This window comes from Dama dama, chromosome 18 (assembly GCF_033118175.1).
Source record: "Dama dama isolate Ldn47 chromosome 18, ASM3311817v1, whole genome shotgun sequence".
NCBI classification, from domain to species: Eukaryota; Metazoa; Chordata; class Mammalia; order Artiodactyla; family Cervidae; genus Dama; species Dama dama.
In genome coordinates, this window is record NC_083698.1 from 96,661,091 (window position 1) to 96,688,833 (window position 27,743).

General features: G+C 44.1%; 1 protein-coding gene across 1 annotated transcript in view; it reads right to left on the reverse strand.

Annotated features, from left to right (window-relative positions):
• Positions 1-26,078, reverse strand: part of DGKI (diacylglycerol kinase iota) — a 492,712-nt gene extending 466,634 nt beyond the window's left edge. The window contains exon 1 of the mRNA XM_061165882.1: positions 25,684-26,078. Coding sequence (XP_061021865.1) covers positions 25,684-26,078 — 395 coding nt within the window. The remainder of the gene's footprint in view (positions 1-25,683) is intronic.
• Between the last annotated feature and the right edge of the window lie 1,665 nt (positions 26,079-27,743).

The window sequence follows — 27,743 nt, forward strand, 5'->3', positions numbered from 1 at the left end:
CCTGGAAAAAAACCCATCCAGGAACGTGGTGTTATTGTTCTTGAAATCGCTGTGTGTTCCACCAAACAAGGTAGAAAACAAAGAAGATGATGTGAAATCCAGGAAATCTAGACAATAGGGGATGCATCTATGAGAAACAGCAATGAGAAATCAAGAAAATCATTTTAAAGAGAGAGAGAGAGATGGGGACTGTGCTCTCAAACAGTCCAGGAGGACTGCTGACAAGAAAAAATAATGAAACGGATATATTACTTTACACATTTAAATGTAATAGAGAATTTATGGTTCTGTTAAAAGATTGAGAAATAAGCTCATATGAAAATAATTTTTGAGGGAGGTGGGAGGGGGGATCGGGATTGGGAATACATGTAAATCCATGGCTGATTCATATCAATGTATGACAAAACCCACTGGGAAAAAAAAATAATAATAATGAAAATAATTTTTTAAATGACACCAATAATGTAAGAAAGAAAATGCCTTCACTAGCACACTGGGTGGCTCAGCTGTGCATGAGATTTATAATGCCAATAATACAAGCATTTATGAATGCTTTAAATAAGACTGTGATATGAATCGGAAGGATTAAAGAAGGTATATGTGCAGATGGGATAAAAGAGAACTAAATTTCCACCTTCTTGTAGGAAAATGGTTGAGAAAAATTATAAAACAGTACTCAGTGGCATATTATTAAAAACACAAATGTAGGCTACACTGGAAACATCTAACGTATCACAGCAGCTTTGGGGAAATGAGAGTACAGGACAGAGAGGGAGAAGGGAACAGCTGGGCTAGGTTATAGCCTGCAGTTCTAGTTAACTATGAGCCTCGTATTAATCCACGCTATGGATTCAGTTCAGTTCAGTTCAGTCACTCAATCGTGTCCGACTCTTTGCAACCCCATGGACCGCAGCACGCCAGGCTTCCCTGTCCATCACCAACTCCCTGAGTTTACTCAAACTCATGTCCATTGAGTCGGTGATGCCATCCAACCATCTCGTCCTCTGTCATCCCCTTCTTCTGCCCTCAATCTTTTCCAGCATCAGGGTCTTTTCAAATGAGTCAGCTCTTCACATCAGGTGACCAAAGGATTGGAGTTTCAGCTTCAGCATCAGTCCTTCCAATGATTATTCAGGACCGATTTCCTTTAGGATGGACTGGTTGGATCTCCTTGTAGTCCAAGGGACTCTCAAGAGCCTTCTCCAACACCACAGTTCAAAAGCATCAACTCTTCGGCGCTCAGCTTTCTTTACAGTCCAACTCTCACATCCATACATGACCACTGGAAAAACCAAGGCTTTGACTACACAGAACTTTGTTGGCAAAGTAATGTCTCTGCTTTTTAATATGCTGTCTAGGTTGATCATAACTTTTCTTCCAAGGAGCAGGCGTCTTTTAATTTCATGGCTGCAGGATTACTTTGATTAAATATGTCTTATATTTGGTGGTGGTTTAGTTGCTAAATTGTATCCGACTCTTTGCAACCCCAGGGACTGTAGCCTACCAGGCTCCTCTGTCCATGGGATTTCCCAGGCAAGAATATTGGAGTGGGTTGCCATTTCCTTCTCAAGAGGATCTTTCCCACCCAGGGATCAAACCCGTGTCTCCTGCATTGCAGATGGATTCTTTACAGACTGAGTCACCAGGGAAGCCCTGTGCTATATTTTAAAACTAAACAAAAAGTCGGCTGACCCTCACAAACCCACATCTGCACATCTCCACAATGACATGCACCCTTTGCAGACAAAAGCTCCAGGGCCATCATGAAGAAACCGAACTGCCCTGAGACATTCACAAGGTCTTCACATCACCCCACGGCAGATGCACATGCACAGTTCAGCACCGCGGCAGAGTAGCCATTTCCAGCATCTACATAAGACTTTAGAGGGCTTCCCTCACAGCTCAGTTGGTAAAGAATCCACCTGCCATGCAGGAGACCTCAGTTCGATTCCTGGGTCAGGAAGATCCCCTGGAGAAGGGATAGGCTACCCACACCAGTATTTTTGGGCTTCCCTTGTGGCTCAGCTGGAAAAGAATCTGCCTGCAATGTGGGAGACCTGGGTTCGATCCCTGGGTTGGGAAGATCCCCTGGAGAAGAGAAAGGCTACCCACTTCTGTATTCTGGCCTGGAGAATTCCACGAATCCATGGGGAGAATTCTGTAGTCCATGGGGTTGCAAAGAGTCAGACACAACTCAGCGACTTTCACTTCACCTCACTTACAGTGTACAGGGTACATTCATCATTCCATTCAGGAATGGAATGAATATATTCAATAATTATGCTGTGTATGAGGCATCACCAGCCTTACTGTTCAGACGACGACACTGGGGATTGCAGAGAATGAGGCCTATAGGAGAGATAGTAAGTGACACGTAAACAAGCAAACCCCATTTACACTCATACACACACACACACACACACACACACACACACACATTCTGAAGCAGGTAGTACTATTTTCTAACATGAATGGACAGGGACACATTAACCTTTTTGTAGTTTTTAATTTTGATTATGCCTTGTTTAATCTAGGGCATGATGGTAAATATTTTTGAATGAAAACTATTGGAGGGGGAGAAACTGCAAGTAGTATATTTCATGTCAAACAAAACTGACTTTGGGATTTATTTCTCTCCTCATGTTGATGGACATTGGGTTGCTTCCAGTTTACAGTGGTTACAAATAAAGCTGTGATGAACATTTGTGTACTAAAAAATTGGCTTCACTAAGTAACACACGACAGAGAAGGAAGCTCTGCACCTTAGAGTTTAGTAAATCAGAATGGTGACATTGTGTGGTAGTCACTACATTAAGAATAACTTAATGTGGTTGGAAAGTAAAGAGAGGGTCCTAATCTCAACCCTGAAATTAGTCTGCAGGCTGCATTCTCCCCTCCAGACAGCTCACGTGGGTCTGTGAGCCCAAGAGAGCTCATCACTCTGGGTGGCCTGGAGCCAAGATCCTATTCTTTCCTTGCATGTTAATATTACTTTGATCTCCAAGTGGCTCTCTCTTCTACTCTATTTCCTCTATTTTCCATTTATTTGAGAAAAATGATGATTTTCCAAAATGCAAGGCACAAGCGAGCTCTCGGGTGTTGCAATGCTACGTACATAATGCAGAGTATAAGCTGGACATCATCCTAATTCTCCAGGAACGGGCGTGAGAGCCAGGGGACTGAACTGGTCACACTGACTTTCAACCACAATGCTGCACCCCATTTACTGAAGATTAGGTCTGAAAGGAGTGTACAGTCTGCAGCGAAAGCCAATCTTTCCTAGCTGCAAAATTAACTGTGTTTGTATTAACTGGTCTGACCAATCGCCATTCATGTAATAGTGTTAGGCAGGAACATAGCCCTCTGACAGGGAACAACATTTAAGCTGCTTGACAACTATTTTCTAATACATTCAGAACACAAGATTTCTCCATTAATTTCTTCAGTGATTTCCAGGTCTTGGAATCTGGGGGATAAAACATTACACTTCATTAAAAAAAAAAAAAAATCGATGATGTTAATGTGGAGAGCTATTCCAAACAGATTAGAGAGGAAGTCCTCAGCTTAGAGGCAAGCCCAGTTCTCAAGTTCTCTGTGTAGTCACTGCTTTGAACTTAAAACAAGGTTGTTTAGCTAAAGTATTAATGAATGACATCAAATCTAACCATGGATTACACTACTTTATGTAAAAATGAGTTTGCATTCAGACTCTGAGGACATCCCACATTCTCTTTTTTCCTCTCTCCTTTCTCAAACTCTCATGAATTTTAGAGTCACTCTCCTTCCTCCTTCCAGTTGTCCCAGAGGCTTCTGAGACACCATGGCCACTGGGTCTCCCTTCACTCTTCATGTCCTCGGGGAGGAAGGGGAGCTCTCGCCCAGCCTAGATGCTGAGAGGCAGGGCAGTATGGACACTGGCTCCACGAGGGTCCCTGCAATGAATCCAGGGAGGACTTCCTCACCTTTGGGTACGAAGTCAACTCTCTGCCCCAAAACTTCCAACAGGCTTCTATTATTTAATAACTACAAAGTCCGAATTCTTTTGATGGCCTTTCAGGTCTTCTGTAATGAGCATGCAATTTATCTTCTTGGTCTAAACTTCTACTACATACCTCCACGCATAAAGCAAAACTGCTTCCCAAATACTCATGCATTTCTACCCAAGGAGTCCTTTCTCATTCAACTCCTGTGGCCCGACTGTCTTCCAGACCTGCCCTCCTGTGTCCCGTCTCTTCCTTCAAACTCCAAGAAAACATCTTCCAATCAAGACTAACCACTCTCCCCTCTTTTGTGTTCCTACCACCAGACATGATCACGTCCATCACTGTATGCCTGCTGTTTACCTTTGCCCAAGAAGCTGATGTCTAACAAGGATGGAGTAGACAGAACTCTTAGTAAAAGTCCTTTATGCGTGGATTTCCAGGTAGCAGAACCTGTTTAAAGCTTCCCTCATTCAAAAAATTCAAATGATCAATGTGAGGGTGCTGCTTATAAGAGATTAAAAGTAAATGGACTGTGTTTGAGACTCTGCTTCTAGCTTGCCATTTAGAACTTGGGATATATTCATGAACCCCTATTTTCATAGCAGCATTATTCATAACAGCCAAGACATGGAAACAACATAAATGTCCATTGACAGATGTGGTGTATTTATATAATGGAATACTCAGTCAGTCAGTCAGTTCAGGTGCTGTCGTGTCTGACTCTTTGCGACCCCATGAATCGCAGCACGCCAGGCCTCCCTGTCCATCACCAACTCCCGGAGTTTACTCAAACTCATGTCCATTGAGTCAGTGATGCCATCAGCCATCTCATCCTCTGTCATCCCCTTCTCCTCCTGCCCCCAATCCCTCCCAGCGTCAGGGTCTTTTCCAGTGAGTCAACTCTTCACATGAGGTGGCCAAAGTATTGGAGTTTCAGCTTCAGCATCAGTCCTTCCAATGAACACCCAGGACTGATCTTGAGGATGGACTGGTTGGATCTCCTTGCAGTCCAAGGGACTCTCAAGAGTCTTCTCCAACACCATAGTTCAAAAGCATCAATTTACCCAGCCATAAAAAAGGTAATAACATCATTTGCAACAACATGGATGGACCCAGAGATAATCCTACTAAATGAAGTAAGTAGAAAGATAAAGACAAATACCATATGATATCACTTACTTGTGGAATCTAAAATATGACACAAATGAACCTATCTGCAAAAAGAAACACTCACAAAGAAAACAGACTTGTGGTTGCCATGGGGGAGGGGATGGGGGAGGAATAGATTGGGAGTTTGGGATTAGCAGATGCAAACTATTATATATAGAATGGCTAAACAAGTCCAACTGCATAGCACAGGTAACTATTCAATATCCTGTGATAAACGATAATGGAAAAGAATATGAAAATGAATGTGTATACACATATATGTATATATTTGAATCACTTTGCAGTATAACAGAAATTGACACAATACTGTAAATCAACTATGTGGTGGTTTAGTTGCTAAGTAAGTCACGTCAGACTCTTGCGATCCCGTGGGCTGCAGCCTGCCAGGCTCCTCTGTCCATGGGATTCTCCAGGCAGAAATACTGGAGTGGGTTGTCATTTCCTCCTCCAGGGGATCCTCCTGACCCAGGGATCAAACCTGGGTCTCTGGCACTGCAAACAGATTCCTTACCAACTATACTTCAAAAAACTTAATTTTTAAAAAAAGAACTTAAGGCATGTTTTCTGCATTGAATTGGTGAACAAAGTTACTCAGCTATCTCTACCCAGCTATCTCCTCTTCCTTCTTCAGGGCACATTTAACCATCATCTATTCTAAAAGACCTCTGTCAAACCCTTCCTCTGGCCTCCCTCACCTTGCCCCAAACATCCTTCTAACTGTGTTTATCTATCTGTATTGTTTCAGATCAAATCGTTTCCTCTCTCTCCCTAGACCATAAATGCTTGATAACAAAGGTTCTTATTTCTCTTTTATTTCTAGCATTTAGCATAGTATTTAGCATACAGTAGGCACTCAAAGCAGTTTTTGTTTCCCCAATAAGTTATAAGCAACTTGAACCAATTTTAAGGGAGAAATGACACATTGTTGAACTTTGGATTCCTGGCAGAGGGCTTGAAATTGTGCTTCACTGTTGTTGTTCAGTTGTTAAATGCCTCTGACTCTTTGTGACCCCATGGTCTGCAGCACACCAGGCTTTCCTGTCCTTCAGTATCTCAGGGAGCTTGCTTAAATTCATGTTCATTAAGCTGGTGATGCCATCCAACCATCTCATCCTCTGTCACCCCCTCCTCCTCATGCTCTCAATCTTTCCCAGCATCACCATCTTTTCCACTGAGTCAGCTCCTCACGTCAGGTGTCCAAAGTACTGGAGCTTCAGCTTCAGCATCAGTCCTTCCAATTGAGAATTCAGGGTAGATTTCCTTTAGACTGACTGGTTTGATCTCCTTGCTGTCCAAGGGATTGTCAAGAGTCTTTCCCAGCACTACAATTCAAAAGCATCAACTTTTCAGCGCTCAGTCTTCTTTATAGTCCAACTCTTATATCTGTACATGACTACTGGAAAAACGACAGCTTTGACTATATGGACCTTTATTGGCAAAGTGATGGCTCTGCTTTTTTAATTCACTGTCTAGGTTTGTCACAGCTTTTCTTCCAAAGAGCAAGTGTCTTTTAATTTTGTGGCTGCAGTCACCGTCCGCAGTGATTTTGGAGTCCAAGAAAATAAAGTCTGTCACTGTTTCCACTTTTTGCCCATCTGTTTGCCATAAACAGTATGAGCATCCCATAACTTCTCTTATCAAACAGGTACATTTTTTTGTCCAGGGAACCGCTTGGATTATACAACATAGGTGAGAAAAACCCAATGTTTCTCCCAGTGACACTTTTTTTTTGTACTTTTTCTTGATTTTCAATATCAAGACTTCAAAGAAAGCACTCAGTGCGTGGGAGAGCCTCAGAGACCATTGAGATTCATGTATTTCGCTTCTCATCTTCTAAAGCTTCTCCCCTTTTCCATTTCTCATCATCCTCAGAAATTATCTCACTCCCTTCGGCAGAAGATGCACATTACCCGGGTTATTTTTAGAACACCCTTGTGTGCAGTATTGGCAGTTCCAAACACCAGAGAGACTCCACACAAACACATAAGGATTCTCCTGGGGCTTTTGCTTTGTCCTTGAAGTTCTTTTCATAGCTTTCTGAGGTCTTTCCTGTAGGAACCAGGTGCGCCACATTAAAGGTTTAAATCCAGGCTTTTACTTCCATGTCTCTCTGCTGAATGTACAATAAATATTTATCGAACATAATGGGAACTAACGTTAAGACTAAAACAGGGCATGCTGAGCGCTTTCCGTGACACAGACAGAACCTGAAGCTACATGTCCACGCTCCAAGTTTACGCCTTGTATCTTGGGCCACGCCCTTGCCCGAATTTCAGGGATCTACTTGTAGAGAAGCAGCACTGCTCTCTCCATATCCTTCACTCTGCCCCCAGATGCAACTAGTACTGAGCTAAGTACTGATACTTTTGATGACAAAACAGCCCAGGTACCCCAAAGTCACACGTTCACTCCCACACAGAGCCCTGTATGTCTGGCAAGGCAGAGGCAGATGCAATCTGCAAAGGAAATGAAGACAAACTTCCCATCTCTACTGTTAGGGAAATCAGTCACCACTGTAGTGAGGAGGGGAGGGACACATGACAAGCAGGCCGATGGGGACAACAGGCCGATGGGGAACGGCCAGAATGCCTTTCTCTTTTACTCTGTCTACAGTGCTCTCTCCTACCTAGCTGTACCTCTAAGTGTAACTTTTTTTTCCTGAAGTGGATGTGTTAGTCATTCTGCCATGAGTGAGTCTTTGTGACCCCATGGATTGTAACCCTCCAGGCTCCTCTGTCCATGGGGATTCTCCAGGCAAGGATGCTGGAGTGAGTTGCCATTCCCTTCTCCAGGGGATCTTCCCAACTCAGCGACTGAACCTGGGTCTCCTGCATTGCACACAGATTCCTTACCATCTGAGACACCAGGGAAGCCCTAACACACACACACACACACACACACACACACACACACACACACACAATTTTTTAAATTTATTTTGGCTGTGTTGGGTCTTCGTGGCTATGTGGGTTCTTCTCCAGTTGCAGCGAGCAGGGGCTACGCTCTAGTAGTGCATGGGTTTCTCACTGTAGTGGCTTCTCCTGTCACAGAGCAGGGGCTCAGGGGTGTACAGACCCGAGTAGTCACGGCACATGGGCTCGGTGGTTGCAGCTCCCGGGCTCCAGAGCACAGGCTCAGCAGTTGTGGTGCATGGGCTTAGTTGCTCCAAGGCATGTAGGATTCTCCCAGATCAGGTAGGCAGATTCTTCATCACCGAGTCACCAGGAAAGCCCCTAAAATGCAATTTCTTAATCACGGAATTAGACATCTTAATTCAAGAAAAGTGCCATTCAAGGTTGTTGTTTAAGGATGATAAGCTGCAGGTTTTTCTGTACTTCTGATAAATTAGTGCCTTGACACTAATCCCTCAAAACAGTGCCATTCAATAAAACCTTCTGCAGCGATGAAAATGGTCTGCATCCATACTGTCCAATAGTGTGGGTCCTAGTACCCATGGCAAATAAGTTCTTAATGTGCAGGGAGTGTGACCAAGGAACTGGATTTCAAATTTAATTCATTTTCTCTTGATAGACACACATGGCTCATGTCCACCATATTGAACAACCCTACCTAAAACAGCCAAAGGTTCTCTTCTGGATAAAATAAGCGATCTCCTTGACCACCAAATATAGGTTTAGCCAAAGTACAGATGGATTTCTTTATCAGCTCTGTGTCAACTCACTAAAACAAAGCTCACCTAAACCTCTCAGACAAATAGCTTAAGCCAGTTTTAGAAGAGCTGGACACAGGCATCTGTCCAGCAGCAGCAGGGCCCAGAGAAGGGCAGTGCAGGCATAAAGTCTGAAAAATGGAGATAACAGTAAATAGTAGTTAAGAGAGAATTTCCCCTCTCTTATTTAGGAAAGAAGAAAGAAATAAAGGGAGGGCAGAAGGAGGAATCGAGAATGTTCTAGAAGTGTCTGGTGTCTGAAGTAAATATAAAACGTGCCAAATAAACATTTAGCCAAACTGAAATGACGAATCTTAAGTGAAATGTCTGCAACCTAAGCAAAACTATGGAAATGTCATCAGTAATTTGTTGAATTGGCAGTCTGGAAATTTGGCTTTTGAAATGAGTTTTACAGCAATTGGCCTGCACCCAGGCTAATCCATATACTCGTGGCAAACAATGGCCACAACAAGGGAACTAAGTCCCCCAAAGCCATACCTACACTTGTGCAGATGGTTTACTGCAGGAAGGGTCATGCGGAGACTGAAATCCAGCCAAAGGACCACCCACCACATGCTAAGTCCTAGTTCATGGGCCGACAGAGCTTGGGAGTAAAAGAGGTTCACTTGCTCATTTGTTCACTCAGACTTGGACCTGTTTCTAACTCTAACAAAGACATCCTATTCGCTAGTGGTGGCCCTGGTTAGACCACATGTCCAGTTTACTGCTCAATTCTCTTCTTTTTTTTTGGCCACACCAGGTGGCAGGGAGGATCTTAGTTCCCCTGCATTGGGAGCATACAGTCTCAACCACTGGACTGCCAGGGAAGTCCCACTTGCTCAACTCTTATGAAAAAGGCCATGGATAAACCAGTATGCTCCCAAATTAGGAATATCCAGAACCATGAAGGTGACTGAAAATCATCTTTGATACAAGATAAAGGAAGAATAAAAGTAGAGATGGTTTAGTCTGAAGGAAAGAAGGTTAAAGAAAAATGTAATACCCGACTTCAAATATTTGAAGACCTATCATACAGAAAAAGAGGGAGAATTATCCTGACTATTTCCCAGAAGTAAAACTGTCATACCAGTAAGTAAGAAATAAAGGAGTCCGTTTTGGACTTAATACAAAAGCAGCATGGTATAATAGGAAAAAATGCGAGCTTTGGGTGACCTCGAACTGAGTCTAATTCCTGATTCCATCAGTTAACACCTCTCTGACTTGAAGCAAATTGGTTCTTCTCTGTAAGATTCAGTGTCCTCATCCATATAATAGAAATAACTAACTCAGAGAGTTTGGATATTTAAGAGAACAATCAAAACAGAGGCACAAAGTATCTAATTCATGCTAAATACACATAAAATGATAATATTTTAGTTTTTTTCTATAACAAAACTTTCTAACAATTAGATATAACCAATTGTTCTTGTTTAATTGCTAAGTTGTATCCAACTCTTTTGCGACCCCCCTGGACTGTAGCCCACCAGGCTCCTCTGTCCATGGGAGTTCCCTGGCAAGAATACTGGAATGGTGATCTTCCCAATCCTGGGATCAAATCCTTGTCTCCTGCATCGGCTGCAGATTCTTTACCACTGAGCCACCGGGGAAACCCATTAATCTGACCAGTGGGATAGCCCTAATGTAGCCAAGAACTTCTGACATGGAAGACACTTGCCAATAGAGGCTGGTAGACCAGTTGCAAAGATATTTTGTCAGTTAGGTTTTTTGGGGGTTTTTTTTGTTTTTTTTTTTTTAAGCTTCAAACAATAGAAACCAACCCTGGTTAATGGAAACAAAAAGGAACCTCATTGGGAAGATGTTGGATAGATCACAGTTCAGTAGGAAGGCTGGTGATTCCTGCTTGAAAAGGATAGGAACCAGGGCAGGAGGAACTGCCCTATGGGGCCACTGATGGAAATGAACAAAGTGGCACTTCCTTTGACAGCCCTTTAAGAGGTGATGTGGAAGAGTCCGGTGTCCAAGCTCATGCCCCATGTCCCAAGGAGGAATCAGGGTGGTGAGGGGAATAAGCTACAACAGCTCCCAAAGACCTCACTGGTTTCCATGGCTCAGAGCCAGGCACTGCAATGTACAATCCCACACCCCTGCACACAGCAGGGTCGAGACAATTCCCCAGGCAATCAGGGTACAGGCAAACACTTACACTGGGATATAGCCCAGAGTACTCTTTCCTTTTTTCTGGTTGCACTGGATCTTCACTGCATCTCGGGGGGTTCCTCTATTTGCTGCACAGGGGTTTCTCTAGTTGCAGAGCACAGGCCTAGTTGACCCGAGGTGTGTGGATCTTAGCCTCCCTCCGCCCACCATGGATCAAATGCATGTCACCGGCACTGAAAGGTGGATTCTCAACCACTGGACCACCGGGAAGTCCCTGGCCCAGAGGAGTTCTTACGTGCACTAGCCGGGGAGTTCTTTTGGCATTTATATCCAGGGTTCATCAGCTGTGGGACCCTGAGCTGTTCCTCTGTGCCTGACTTTCTGCTTCTGTAAAACTAAACAGTAATCACACCTACCTCATAAGACTGCTGTAAGAATGACCTGAAATAAATAGGTAAAGCACTCAGCACAGTTTGGCACTCACAGTAAAGCTTCAGTTGTTATTATTACTGATACACTATCAGCAATGCTGAGAGCACACCACTGAGCACCTCCCAGATACGCTTTACTGAGAGACACTTAGCATCTGAATTCTCTATAGTGCCAGGCCAGGACGTCAACGATTTTAGTCCTCTCCTCCCCAGTCCTGCTTGACTTGATTCTTCCAAGTGAATAAGGAGTTCCTATAACACCAGAGACGCTTCACCAAAGCCATTTCGAGTAATCGTCAGAAGCCCACAGTGAAATATACGAGAAGCACTAATTGTCGGAGAAATGCTGAAAACAACCATGCTACAGAATCCAGCACCTCAGTGGGAATAACTGTTCACCATTTGTGGATTCACCCATGTGTTATTTCTTCCGAACATGACTTTTAGTTCCTGGAAGAGGTACTCTGCCACAAATAGGAGGACAATTTACTGGAAGTTAAAGATCGGCTTCCAGGCATTCCATCTCCTCCCAGAAAAAGGGACTTTCTCCCAAATGGCCTGGGGAGAGGGACTAAGGGTGTGCAGTGTACTCAGAAAACAGAAAACTTCGCTCCCTTAATAAGTCCCAGGAAGCAGTGCTCAGGAGACATACAACTTTCTCCACCGTCTGAGCTACAACAGAGATGGTGGAAGTGCCTGAAAAGGCAGGATCATGATCTCCCACGCGTGCACCATGCAGCCTGCCAAATTAAAGCCAGTACAACCAGAAGAAACAGACCACCTGCCAACTTTGTACTCAGAATCTCCCCTTTCACACACACATTTATCAGGTCATTCAATATCTTCCTCTACCCCCCACCCTTCTTCCTGATACTCTCCAGGATATGTGTTAGTTTTGTAAAATACTTTTTTTTTTGCCTTCATTTTTTTATGTTTTCAGTTAAAAACATTTATGCTGATCTCAAATAGAATATGTGGTGGCTGTGGAAAATTTAGAAAATACTGCACAGAGTTTAAAGCAATGAAAACCTATCCATCACTTGTCTTTTGTCTTCATTTTAAGGGTCTTGGGTTGCCAACAAAAATCTTAATACAATGAGATCTTGGCCCAGATCCAACCCCTTGGCTGCAATCACATTTTGCTCTCTGCCATATTACTTCAAATAACAGAACTGCCAACTCTCCAGAGCGTTCCATCAAGACGTTATCAGTTCACGTCAGATATGGCCTCAAAAAGCATACCTGTTCGGTGGTCAAGCTTCCTCATCCTTAAAATCGCTGCTCACTCTTAATCACAGGATGTAGGAGTGTGGCTAATAGATGATCAGCTCTACTGAATTTTCTCCTATATTCAACAAATGTGTTGAGGCGCCTATTTCTCCTCTGAAAATCACTGAGCATATGCTATATGGAGACGTGAAATGCAGTTGCTGTAAAAATGAAATGCTATTCTGGGAATACCTATGTCATTACTTTAGCCGAATCTCCTTTACAATGAAATGCCTGCTGCTTAGCAACTAATGCAAGGGAAGAGCCTGCAGAGTTCTCTGTCTTTCCCCCCCACCCCAGGAGGAAGAGTATGAAACGTCTACCATCACACTGGTGGTGTCACTGTATGGTTTTCACTTAAAACAGGGGGAGTCATGGGAATGACAATGAGGTCATTGTCCTCGTCAATGAGACACAGATTTGGGATGCTAGCCAGCGGTGGAGTCCAACTTTGTTCATCACAATGAACAACTGAGATCAAGTCAGTAAAATTAACGAGGGGGAAATATTGAGAACCATCTTTCCAAAGAGCAGTGGGAGGAGGCAGGGTGCTGAAGGGAAGGGAACATGGGACTTCAGATGCAGAAACCAGGCTGAACCTGGCAGTGCCTGTGGCTGGCACGTGGCTTTAGGGCAGGCGCTTATGGCCATGCCTGCTTTCTGAACTGTACAAGGGTTCTGGAAACAATACCTGCTCTACCTGTTTGGAAGGTAAAATTAGATCAATTATGTGAAAGCAGTTTTTAAATGGTAAAGCTCTAAAAAAGCATCACACACATCTTTATTATATGTACCTAAATGTAGTCAGTATTAACAATTTAAGAAATATCCAGAAATTTGTCTTTTGTAGAAAAAAAAAAAATCCCTTAGATCTTGTTATAATTCTGTACCGGCTCATAGAAAGCTTCTATTTTAATCTTTAAATAGCTTGGACGTTTATTTTTGAACTCGAGATTTATTTTGCTAAGAAATTCTGAAGGTTTTCTTCAAATGTGAAAGAATGACTCAGGTTTTTTAACTGATCCTTTGGAACTTTCTAGGGGTCTGTAACTACGCACACAGATATACCTATGAATTCTAAAGTATGCTGCTATGGAGAAACTTGTATTGCAAGAACTTGAAGCCTGAATAGGCCCTTTAGTTAAAGGCAAAAGACTCTTCTTTGGATATTTTTTTAAAAAAATCAAATGGTACCTAGTATGCCATTTTGCCCACACAAAGTACACACGAATTGTTCCTAAGTTCTTCACCCCAAGTATTGTATTACCCACCTCCCTTTAAGTTCCACTCTGATTACAACTCATAAGATCTTATACTGGGGGTGGAATCAGGGAGTTCCAGGCTATAACCCTTACAAATCATTTCCTGGCCCCAGGAAACTGGATTTGCCCTCAATTCATGCAATGCAAAATTCATATAGTTTGAAAAAGAACCACCAAGGAAAGCTCAACCTTGGCCTTCTTAACATTGCCAGTAGCACAGACCTATTCACAGAGCTGAGTCCATGCTTGAACAGGAAAGAAATTCTTGTTTTCTTAGCCCATCAACCTTTGTTAAGACCTTCTTCTATGTCAAGACTGCTTGTGCACACTAAGATGAAACACACAGCTCTCTCCTCTCAGGGGATTTTGGTATAATAAGCTACGAGATGGTGGAACTATGGCTATTTGTACACGGGAAATGGAAACAGGTGAAAAAGAACCAGGCTGAAAAACTGTATTAGAGAAGCAATAAGCAAATACAGGCATAGATCTAAACTCTGCCATTTAAGTGGCTTTGTGACCTTAGGCAAGTAGCTTACACTCTAAGTCCCCATGTCTTCATCTGTAAAATGGAAAAAATAATAGGCCTTACTTAAGTATATTAGGGTTACTTGCTCAGTCGTATCTGACTCTTTGCAACGCCATGGACTGTAGCCCACCAGGGTCCTCTGTCCATGGAATTCTCCAGGCAAGAATACTGGAGTGGATTGCCATTCCCTTCTCCAGGGCTACTTAATTCAAAGTTTAATGACATACTATTATAAAACATTTAGCAGCTTTTGGCACAGATTAAGCATTTCATAAAATCAGTAACTTGAACTGATTAATAGTCACACAAGTAGGTATGTGAATAAACTAATACTTGCAGTCCAAATTTGAGGGCTTCCCAAAGGGCTCAGTGGTAAAAACCTGCCAATGCAGGAGACACAGCTTTGATCCCTGGGTAGAGAAGATCTCCTGGAGGAGGAAATGGCAATTCTCTCCAGGATCCTTGCCTGGAGAATACCATGGACAGAGAAGCCTGGTGGGTTGGGGTCACAAAGAGTCGGACATGACTGAACGACTGAGCATGTACACATGTCCAAATCTGAATGAAGAAAAGCTTTTTCCTTCTCTTAGCTACACTTCACCAGACTTTTGGAAGTATATAGGCTGCCTCTGCGGACTTGGGGAACAGTCTATCAGAGGTTGCTGGGAAAGACAAGAACACTGATGTGTTGCTTTTTGGTCATTGGAAGGAAAGGCAGGGTGCATTGGGAAAGCAGGTGGCTCTCTGGGTGTTCATTCTGCCAGGAAAGACTACTTTCTACAGCTTCTGGGGTTCAACGTTCCTCTGCTTTCCTTCTAACTTCAGAAGCTGAGGACAGTGTTCCCCCATTGGAGAAAACCAAAAATACACTACAGCTTATTGCCTGAGAGGGGGCCAATTTAAAAGGAAGAAACTGTTTTAAATCAGGCTCTCTTCTCAAAAATCTCTACAGGAAGTGCTCTGTCTGAGAGAGCCTGAAACCCGGTCATGTACAGAAGGACAAGGATGAGAACACAGTTCTTTCAGTTTGCAGACTGTTTCAGAAGTTTATCTCAAAGTGATACATGGGACCCTTTCCAAAAGCTTCCAGTTAAGCTTACATGAAGCTCTTTAAAAAAAAAAAAACAAACTTTGAAGAAGATGCGGTACAGGTATACAATGGAATACTACTCAGCCATTAAAAAGAATGAAATAACACCATTTGCAGCAATATGGACGGACCTAGACAGTGTCATACTGAGTAAAGTCAGTCAGACACAGAGGAGAAATATCACATGACATCCCCCATATATGGAACCTAAAAAGAAATGATATAAATGAGCTTACAAAATAGAAAGAGACTCACAGACTTAGAAAACGAACTTACGTCGCTGGGGGGAAGGGATAGTTAAGGACTTTGGGAAGGTTATGCACACACTGCTATATTTAAAATGGATAATCAACGAAGACCTATTGTAAAGCATGGGGAACTCTGCTCAAGGTTATGTGCCAGCGTGGATGGGAGAGGAGTCTGGGGGAAGAGTGGATACATATATATGTTTAGCTGAGTCACCTGAAACTGTCACAACATTGTTAACCTGCTATACCTCAATATGAAATGTTTTTGGTGTTAAAAATAAATAATTTTTTAAAAAATCTTTAAACAAATTGCTTTCAAGTGTTTTTGAAACAAAAATTAATTTTTCCACAGAATTTTGACATCTTATATACAAAAGAAGGACACATTTTAAAATGTTCTTTGGACCATGCAAGAAGTCTATCTTCTGGCTATTTCCTGAAGATCTTCAAGATGCACAAAAGCAATTAAACTGCTTTTCAAAGAAAAAAAAAGTGGATTTACTTCCTCAATACTTACCTCAACATCCTGAGCCAGTTTTATTTGCTCAACAAATATTTAATAATCTTCTAAAGTTAAAAAAATAAAATAAAATCTGCTATTTGGTCTGCCTGAGATAACTGACAGCATGTGCCAGAAGGCTGAGCCTTCCATTTCTGAAATAATCCAGGACAGGTTGCCCCTAGGAAGCTTTTTTCTCTCCCTGCCAGGACACAGCGGCCAGCTACTGTCTGCAGACACAAAGAAGACATCATCCAGTCAGGCCAGAAGATGGATAACCTCTGTCCTGGGGTCCCTGGCGACAACTCTGTTTCTAGCACCTCTGCCTTTATCTGCATATCTATTCCTGACACTACAAAGCTCTGAGACCCCCATTCCCTCCACGGCTGGCTTCCTGCTCCCAGATGGCAGCTGGGCTGTGGGCTACTGCCCCCTGATCATTCTGCTCACTGCGCCTGTCTTCTCCGACCTTGGCCTTCTGCCTGATCCGATTTCCAGAACACTCGGAAGCAGCCTTCACATCCTCTAGGAAAGGTGAACTAGTTTTTAATAAGTTGTGAAGGAAAAAGGACATATTCTCTACCCCCACTGAATGTCAAAACCTGTAAATTAAAGTGTATAATCAATCTCATTTTCATATCATCTGAATAATTTTATCACTTGCTATCAACATTCGATGAATGTTCAATATTATGAAGAAAAAAAACAAAATCTGGTCCTTTGTTGGATATAAGTACGGCTGATACCACCCTAATAAACATACTCACGCTGCTTTCTTTGTTACAGAGACCATTATCAGTTAGCCTTCAAATAGTCACACAAGGTAGAGACTATTATCATTACCATTAGACAGGGAAACTAAGGCACAGGGAGGTTAAATAACTTGTCCATGGTCCCACAGTAGGCAGAGGCAGAGATCTGAACCAAAGAGGTAGGGCTCCAGAGCCAGGGCTCTCAGCCACTACTTTACTCTGACTCTCAAGAAACTGAAGAAGAAGAAGAATGAGAGCTGACTGCAGTTTAACTGTCACTGTTTTTAAGCTTTGAATGTCTCCCCCTCCATCTAACAAAAGCCAGACCATTAATATTATAGCTTAAATCAGAATTTGTTCCATATCAGAGCATTATTTATGAGTCTGAAAAACCTAAAAGCATTCTCCACTGGAGCAAAACTCATGGAAGTTAGGCACAAGAACTCCAGAAGTCCCTACCTAAGAGCTGTTGCCTTTTAAAAAAAACAAACAAACAAACAAACAAACAAAAAAACAGCATTCACTCCACTTCAACAACTCACAAAGGGCTGGAAGGAAAGAACTAAAATTAATCTGCAAAGATCCTTCTTCCCACCTCTACCCAACCAACACACACATCTCTGATGGGTTAATTTTTTTTTTTTTTTTTTCTAAAATTAGCCAAACAGCGCTCATGCCACCTCTCTGAACACTATGGGTGTTAGAAAACTCACCAGCCATTCTTCAGGTGCTTTATATGTTATGTGAATAAAAAGTAGCTGGTACTTTCTCAAAGACTTTGGGATTAAATGCGTTAAAAACAAAACAGAGGTTCAGTTTAGAGCCACAAAGTTGATTGAGGAATCCTTCCTAAAATAACTTTTCCATCCGAAGTCAGTCCAGAGAGCTGGGAGGAGAGAGTGAGTAAGGTAACACAGAAGAGAAACCACGGGGGTAACTTCAGGCTGGCTGGACCATGGTCAGTGCAGATGCCGAAAACGTGGGGCAACCATCTTTCTAAGTTCTACTCAGAGAAGGGAAAATCAACAGAAGATTCCCTAAGGAGAAAATCAATAATGCCCCTTGGAAAAGGATGAGACAGACAGAGAGCCAGAGAGCTAATTAGTGCTACTCAGAAGGCAAATTAAGGCCTTTTCTGTGACAAGATGCAAATAGCTGGTTAAGCAAGATATTCTGCCACCCTCTTAAACAGCTGCCACCCTCCAACAGCTGGCTAAATGGCTGGCCCAGGTACGCACACGGGAAGCTGTTAACAGAAACAGTCCTGGGAAGCTGGACAAAGTGCAAATGAGAAAAAGGCAGACGCTTCTCTGAGTAGAAAGGGTAAAAACCACAGTTGAGATGGACAGGGAGCACATAACATAGTAGCTTATTTAAAGAAGGCAATTAAATTCATTCATTAGATAAATATTTATCCAACACCTACTGAGCAATAAGAACAGGATTCAGAGATTCCAAGGATAAGGTGCAATTTCTGTCCTCAAAGGAGCTCACGACCGAGCAGGGAAGAGTAAGACTTCTTTTTCTCAATATTTCTTTCATTTTTAATTACAAAAGAAATATATGAAAAATTCTAATGACACAGAAGTGTATTATCCCCTTGGCTCTCCAACCAAGATCCTACTCTCCAAAAGTAACTGATGATGATGGTTTATGTACATGTTTCCAGGATATTTTCTATATATTGTAAACACATTATAAACCAAAATGAGGGCCTAAACAGACATTTAAAGTTAACTCTGCACAAGGCACTGTGCAAGGCACTGTGCTGAGTTCTCACCATAAAATAACTCATTTAATTCTCCTAACAAACTTCTAAGAGAAGTATTACTATAACCACATGAGCCTCAAAGGGGTGGCATAACATTCCCAAGGTCAGCTAGAACATGCCAGGTTCAAATCCTAGTCTAATTCCCAGGACAGAAAATTACAACTCAGCCCTAAACACAGATGTTTGAAAGCATCATGTGAGGACAGGAGAGAACCACAGAAAGTGGACCCTCTTGAGCTCAAGCCTCACAAGGACTGTGTCTGGGGAACAAGCCAGAGATGAGTTTGGGGAGCGTTATCTGCAAACAGACCTAACTTGGGAGTTTTTCTTCTGTTAATCTCCTTCTGTAATGTGCTGGCCTGTTATGCCTTGCAATAGGCATAACATTCCAACCAGTTCAAACAATTTCAAAAGTTCAAACAGTTACAGCCAGTTCAAACACTTTGAAATTAGTCCATTTTTATAATGATTTTGAGCAAATTCAACTTCAAAGAAACATAAAAAGCCTAACAGATTTTTACTCTGCCCCTTACCTTCTTCCCTGAGCTACCCATTCACATTCCATATTAATGCAGTAAATACTGTGCTGAAACTACCATTATAGGGTCTCAGAAAAAAATAATTAGGATCCATGTTATCCAACGCAAACCTTTGTAAGAAAGCAAATGTCACATAGCCCAACATGTAGGAAACGGTTTGGATACTTCTCGTCTCAGGGTAAGTGCTTCTGAACCCACTTCAAGGACACCTCAAGGTTGCATAAGGAAAGCGTATTCCAGATTCCAGCCCAGAAGAGTCTGGAAGATGCAGCTAGCCTGGGCCCTCATGAGGAGTCCTTATTTTTTCAGATTAGAAAGGAAAGTGTTCCCTGTTCAATGTTATGTGGCAGCCTGGATAGCAGGGGAATTGGGGAAGAATGGATATATGCATATGTAAGGCTGACTCCTTTTGTTGTCCTGAAATTATCGCAACATAGTTAACTGGCTATACTCCAATGTAAAATAAAAAGTTTTTTAAAAAGTAACAAGTGCCAAAGAATTAGCTCTAGTCTAACTAAATCTGACCCTAGGAGGCAACATCGCCATTGCCAGAGCAGAAATAAACACCAGCAAAGCTCCCATCCACTTCTTCATCTGACCCTGATGCCACAGGACCCAGTGTTACCACTCTGCCATGTGAAAACCGAGCCTTGAAAAGATCAGCTAGAGCAGATTAAGTACTCTGGACAGTGGTTCAAGTGCAAGCTTGCCGAGTGTATGTCCAGATGGAGAAAGTTTAGCCAAGTCCTAAGTAATTGTTGAGGAAGGAAACAGTAACTTAGAACCAAAGTTTTACCTAATCCAGAAGCCTCTAAATATCAAACAAGTATGTGAAGCACAGACAAAAATAAATAATATAAATAAAAGTGGTTTACAAAGGAGGATGCTACGTATTGATATTCAGGAAAAGAAAACTTTCCCTCATACTCTATACATTCCCATGCAAGGAAAAACAAGGTCCATGTTCTCCTACTCAGCTTTCAACACGCCAACAGTCTTTCCTAATAAGACAATGTGGTGTTGCAGGGCAATACTCAAAATGGAAATACTGTCTTCTTATCAACATGTAAAGAATAATAGAACCATTTTTACCATGCAATATAATATAAGAAGCTAAATACTCCTTGTGACTTTTATCTCATACCCCAAATTCCCTTTCAGGAGGGTCTGATATCACCATCCAGGTTTATAAATAGAGAAACTGAAGCATAGGCATTAATATCTCATAAGTAACAGTAACTGCCCAGTCCTCCTGACAAACAAAATCACACTTGCTCATTTATTCTGTGCTGCTCAAAGATGTACAGACAGGCCACCTCTTCCCTGGACCAAGGTTCACCTACACAACGCCTGTGTATATTTTATTAAAAGTCATATAAAACTCTTAACATGGAGATCTTCAGAGATAGCAGGTGTCATGTAGGTGGTTTTGTTCTCAGAAGCAAAACCAATGTATTTTCTGGTGATCGTGAATTTAGATTCATTTCTATTTCTGAAAGAGTAGAGGTGTTCCTTAAAATTGTATGGCCAAAGGGACACAGTCCAAAGAATAAACTATACAAGAGATAATAAATAATGACCTGTGGTATACTATGAAAGAGGTAAAAGAATAGCTTACATTCATTTGAACACAGACATCCAAGGGACACATTCAAAACAGAAGTGAATGTTTAGGGGAAAAGGAAGGGGTCTAAAGAAAATGCCATTTAGAGTCCAATCTGGATTTAAATTCTGTCTCCTACCCAAGTTCTAATCCTTAGGTTTGTTTATAAAATAGAAATAACCATAATCATATCAACAACAGACTGACTCCAAATAGGAAAATGAGAACATCAAGGCTGTATATTGTCACCTGATTATTTAACTTTTATGCAGAGTATGTCATGCGAAATGCCGGGCTGGATGAAGCACAAGCTGGAATTAAGACTGCCGGAAGAAATATCAATAACCTCAAAGATGCAGATGACACCACCCTTACTGCAGAAAGTGAAGAGGAACTAAAGAGCCTCTTGATGAAAGTGAAAGAGGAGAGTGAAGAAGTTGGCTTAAAATTCAACATTCAGAAAACTAAGATCATGGCATCCAGTCCTATCACTTCATGGCAAATAGATGGAGAAACAATGGAAATAGTGAGAGACTTTATTTTGGGGGACTCTAAAATCACCACAGATGGCGACTGCAGCCATGAAATTAAAAGACGCTTGCTCCTTGGAAGAAAAGCTCTGACCAACCTAGGCAGCATACTAAAAAGCAGAGACATTGCTTTGCCAAAAAGGTCTATCTAGTCAAAGCTATGGTTTTCCCAGTAGTCATATATGGATGTGAGACTTGGACTATAAAGAAAGCTGAGCACCAAAGAATTGATGCTTTTGAACTGTGGTGTTGGAGAAGACTCTTGAGAGTCCCTCGGACTGCAAGGAGATCCAACCAGTCCATCCTAAAGGAAATCAGTCCTGAATATTCACTGGAAGGACTGATGCTAAAGCTGAAACTCCAATTCTTTGGCCACCTGATGAAAAGAACTGACTCATTTAAAAAGACCCTGATGCTGGGAAAGATTGACGGCAGGAGGAGAAGGGGATGACAGAGGATGAGATGGTTGGCTGGCATAACTGACTTGACAGACATGAATTTGAGTAGGCTCCGGGAGCTGGTGATGGACAGGGAAGCCTGGCATGTTGCAGTCCCTGAGGTTGCAAAAAGTTGGACATGACAGTGCCATTGAACTGAACTGAATAATCACATCATGACTGTCATGAAGAGTAAGTAAGACAGAACATGAGATCGTTGGATGGCATCATTGACTCAGTGGACAAGAGTCTGAGCACACTCTAGCCGACAGTGAAAGACAGGGAAGCCTGACATGGGGTCGCAAAGAGTTGGACACAACTGAGCGACTGAACAACAGGACAAATTTAGTGCCATTCCTGGTACACAGCCGACAGTGAACATCAGCTACCTCTCCTTCCCCTCCCCTGTGTGTTTCTACAAGATTTTTTTTGTTGTTTTACTGACTTAAATGGGAACTCTTACAGTGGTTAAAAAAGCAGTTCCTACACATTATATAGTCATTGGCACATATGTATCTGTTGCAGCACCATAATTTGCAAAGAAAAAGGAAGTAGTAATTTTAACAGAAAAGTACCAGCTCACTTGCACTGCCTTCTAAAGCCTTCAGCTTTATGGTCTACAGAGACTATTTGCTCTAGGGGAGCAGAATGTGAAATAAAGGAAAAATTCTCATGGGAAAAAAGGTTCCCAAAAAAAGAAAGAGAAGATAATGAGGGGAAATCGAGGGGTATAGAAAGGAGTTTATTTTACTTAACAAAGTAAAAGTCAAGCAAAATGAATAATCTGCCTCCAGAAATGGTTATTTAAAGGTTTTTTGCAAAGGGCTCTGGTTCCTAAAAAGACAGGAGTCATTGCATATGCCCACCCACTCCTCATGTATTTTTAAACCCTAGCGTATATGTTCCTTAGCAACAGAAGGAGCAGATGAGACCCCCTACACACACGCACACACACACACCCTCTCCCCTAGCCCCCTTCTTCTCTCCTGTCATGTCATTCTGTAAACATCCATGTTCTTCAAAAGATATTTATTTTTGACCACCTGCAAATCCCTTCTTCTCCACCTCAACTGATCCCCCTAACACCGTGGCCATATTCCACACCCTAACTCAACCCTTTCACTTAGATTCCATTCTGTGAGGTGTTCTTGACCCCCATCCATTATCTTTCTCCAGTCACCGTCCTTGGGTCCCTCCCCCCCAGAAGTGAGGTGATGTGGTTGGTCCTCAGTGAGGAGCCAATGCTCAACTTCAGTCAAAGTCTCTTTTCTTACAGACCATTCATCAACCCACCAGTGAAATGGCCAGGCCTAGCTACATCTGCTGCTGCTGCTAAGTCGCTTCAGTCATGTCCAACTCTGTGCGACCCCATAGACGGCAGCCCACCAGGCTCCCCTGTCCCTGGGATTCTCCAGGCAAGAATACTGGAATGGGTTGCCATTCTGAGTCCAATATAAATGGCTTCCGTGATGAATAGGTACACCATTCACCACCCATTCACCATGTATCTAAAAAAAAAAAAAAAAAAATCCTCCTCATCATCAAAATAGAGACACTCTCCAGGTTACCAGCACAAACACATGCTGATGAAACACCTACCCTTCTCTGTCTTTCCTCTGGTTTTGGGACTGCAAGCCATGTTTGGCTGAGCATGGATTATGAGTTTAAAGATCAATTGCTTGCCTCTGGTAGAGGGGGGAACACAAAGCAGCAGTCTTCAGATATTAGTGTGTGTACACATCACCTGAGGAGCCTATTAAAAATGCCCACCCACGGAGAGTTTGATTTTGAAAGTGTGGGGTGGTGGGCATCTTTAAGCAGCCTCCTGAGGTGATGCTGATACAGGAGGCTTCCTGAATTGGAGACTGTGAAGCTTTATTTAAAAGGAAAAATGATGTTTACAAGGCAGAAGCCACTTCTGTGGACTGTAAGGCAGATGCAGTCTTATTCTTTCCCTACAGAAAAAAACACTGTCTGGGTCTACGTCTGTGTTTGCCTGTGAACACCCATACACATGTATGTGTGAGCATGCAACCCAGAAAGCCACAGTCCCACACAATACTCTTCTCCAAGAGAGAGAGGCTCAGGGAATGACTCCTGCCAAGAGGCAAGCTGAAATGATTTCCCTTGCAAACTCTGGCTTTGCAACCCAGGAGGAGTCAGATGATGAATACCAATGACACAGGAATGATTCTGGGCCCAGGAGCCCAGACACACAATATGTTTCATGTAATCAACCACCCCACAGCCTCCAACTCACAATTCCTAAATTAGACTGAATGCAGTCCCTGGTCCCCTCAGGGCCAGAAAAACCATCCTAGCTAGAAAGTAGAACTGCCTGTGTCCTAGCCTACCTCCTCAGAGGTGCCTCACTCTCCACCACTTGTCTATTTTTAGAAACCAAAAATATCAAGAGAAAGATCCATTTTGTCCTGATCTACGTGAGAAACTAAAAGAGCAAGTCAGGTGGGAAACTCCCTCAATGCACAGTGAACAAAATGCCCTTGAGGGACAGGGGAGCAACACTTTCCCCAGGAAGATGGTTTTGGAGTTGCAAGGACTAAATACTTAGACAGAGCACATGCCCTAGTGACCGGGTCCTCCAGTCCAGGCGATGCCCGTGGGGATCCTGGTGATTCACACACATGCCCCCAGAAATACAACACACATCCTCACAAACCCACACACCTCTGTCATCTGCTTTTGCTTACATAACAGCACATGGTGTAACAGCCTTAGTACTTTATATGGGTTTCTGGAGAGGACTGCTAACTCAAAATGAGGAGGGTCCCTTGCTTTCTTTTCAAGAAATACTCCGAGCCCGAGCAAGTGAACATCTTTGCAATTCTATGCTTGTTTATCACCTCAACTTTTAAGATTAACAAGCAGTAAGGGTAGTCTCCCAAACTCTCCAAACCTATCAGTATCTTTATTCTTAGCTGGGGTGGGGGAGTGCGAAGGGCAGAGAACAGAACTTACTGAATCCTCCTTTCTTATCTGTGACTCCTGACACAATGTGGGGTAGTCTTTTAAAGCATCATTTGGGGGGCATTTATTCCACACTGTCCTTGTCTTGCAAATACACACCCATGCTGGGCACAAGCATGGCCCCATTCTTGCCCTCACCCCTTGCGTACCAACAGGCTCCCCAGGTCGTCCTTCTGGGCACACCCGAGAGAGAGGGAGAGAGTACGTGTACATGTGACCCTCCCCCCCAATGGGAACCAGTTGCGTACGTACAGAGATTCTCAACGCAGCAAGGCCAACTTCCATAAGGATTTCTCTCCAGTGTAGAGCGCTGTTCTTTTCTGCCCGTCTGTGATCTCAAGTATCAACTCTGTGCCAAAGGTTCACTCAGTGAAATCAGGAATGAAGGGGGAGTGGGTGAAGATGACCCAGGCTTAGGGACAACTTCGAGGACCTCTCTCAAGAAAGCCAGCACCTGTGTGTGCACCCCCTCACACACACACACACACACACACACACACACACACACACACACACAGACGCATTTTTATTGTTGTTCTGACCTCAGGGAACCAGTCTTCTCTCCAGTTCCGGAGGGGAAACCTGGCAGACGTAGCTTCCCTCCAGCCCAGAAAGATGGGATGGGAAGTGAACACACAGCCCAGAACGGGGAGGAAGAAGCAGAGAGAGAGAGACAGAAAGAGCGCGCGCGAGAGATGCCCCCAGTCCGAAGAAGCGCCTCTCCGAGGGCGTAGAGCCGGTCTCGCGCCCCGCAGAGGCACCTGCCTCCCGGTTGCCCAGGCTCGCGCGCCTACCTGTAAGAGACCTGCTTCCGGAAAGTTAAGTTCCGCAGCTTCTCCTCCAGTGCCTCGTCCTTCTCTTTCGGGCCGGCGGCCCCGGGCTCTTCCAGGGCAGCGGCCGCCGCTGCCCCCGCGCCCCTCGGGTCCGCGCCGCCCTCGGCGCCCAGGCAGCAGCTCCCGGCGCCGCTTCCGCTGCTGCTGCTGCCGCCCGTCGCCCCCTTCTCCTCTCCCGCCGAGGAGCTGGGGTTCATGGCGACCGCTCCGGCGGCCGCGGAGGGAGCCGAGGCGCCGCCGCTGCAGAGGCCGGGCCGGCGGACGGCGCTGACGGCTACTGCCACCGCAGGAGAGCGAGCAGGTCCGCACGCCGCTGGCAGGGGCGGCAAATGGCAGCCCCTTCCCGCAGCATCCATCCGCGGCGGCCCCGCACCGGGGCATTGTGGGAAACTCCGTGCCTCCACTCCCCCTCCCCGACCAATCAGAGGCCACCTCCCTCCACCTCCCCTCACCCTCCCCGCTGCACACCCGCGCCCTCCCGCCCCTCTGGCCTTTTCCGAAATCCGGAGCACCTGCCACGGCCGCACCTGAACTCCGCCCTGAGGCGTCGGGTGGCCGGAGAGATGGACAGAGGGCGGGGGGCTGAGGGGGGCGGGGTGAGGAACTGCCCGGCTGGGCGCGCAGACAGGGGCAGCAGGAGAGGAGAGCTCCGAAGGGAAACTCGGAGGACGGCGTGCCGCGCCCTGGTTATTACACGAGGAAACGGAGACCAGGAAGGGAGGGGTGCCCTGCCCGGGCTGCCGGCCCGGGAGCGCTAGCGCCCACCTTGGTTCCCGTCCCCATGCCTGACGTCCGATGTCCGGGACGGCATTCTCCCCACCGCCGCTGCCCGACCCTGCACGGCGGAGCCCGGCAGAAGCCGTCCTACGCGGGAAACCTTGTGGGGAATGCAACGCGCGCGTGGTCTGTGCGAACCTGGGAGAGAATTCGTGCGCAGGGTAAATTAGGGATGAGGAGGAGGTAAGTTTAACATACAGGCGAAAATCCTGCCTCCTCTCTCAGGACAAGGGCTGGGATCCCCTCATCCCTAAATCCCCCAGCCTAGAGCCTTCCTTACACATAGAAAGATCTTCCTAAAGAGCTGTTCATAGACTGAATCGGATCACAGGCCACTCAGCGAAGTAGAAATACCGAGAGAACCAGAAGGCAGAGTGAGGACCGAGCGCTGGTGCTGCTGCGGGCGGCAGAGCGGGGAGGAGAGGATCGGCCGCCGGAAGGGGGGCTTCCAACCTCTCCGGACCCTGCTGCCGAACAAAGCCAAACTCGCAGGCTCTGCAGATTTAATTGCCGGGCGGTCTCTTGTTTTTGTTTCTAAAAATTATCAGAAACTCTATGAGGTTTGAATGATGTGCTACGAAGTGTGTGAGACAATTTTCCAAATTAGGGATTTCCACACAAGAATCACTGCTGTCAATAAACACGGGGAAGATGCATACCCAAGGCTAAGTGGAGTGACCAAAATACAGACGGGCAATGAGAGAACTAGACCAGTGACGAATTTCAGGTCAGTGTTGCACGACCCCAAGCAAGTTGCTTGATTCTTTTTTTCTTTTTATTTCTCATGACTAGAATTAGATCGAATAAGATTTCTCAAATCTCTCTCAAGTGCCACATTCTGTATCTCTTCATATGTACATTATAATAAGTCAAGGGTCAGGGCTTTTCCATAGTGGCATAAGGAAAGGTAATAATAATGAAAATAATTTAAAAAACAGCTAGTGGTTATTAAGCCCTCATTTTCATGACAAATATTGTGCCAAGCACTTCACTTGCCTATTTCTGTACTTTTCACAGTAACCCTTGAATGTGAGTACCTACCCCATTGCTCAGGCTTATGCAACTAGACATGGGCAGAACCAGGAATTATTATACCCAGGCTGCCTGGTTGTAGGTCTTCGCCCCCCACCCCACCACCACCCCGCCTCACCCCATGCAGCATGCCCCATCTTTAGAGGAGACTGAGGCATAGTAGGTGCTTCAACAGGCATGTTAAATAAGATCCGTGACTATTTGCTGTATGG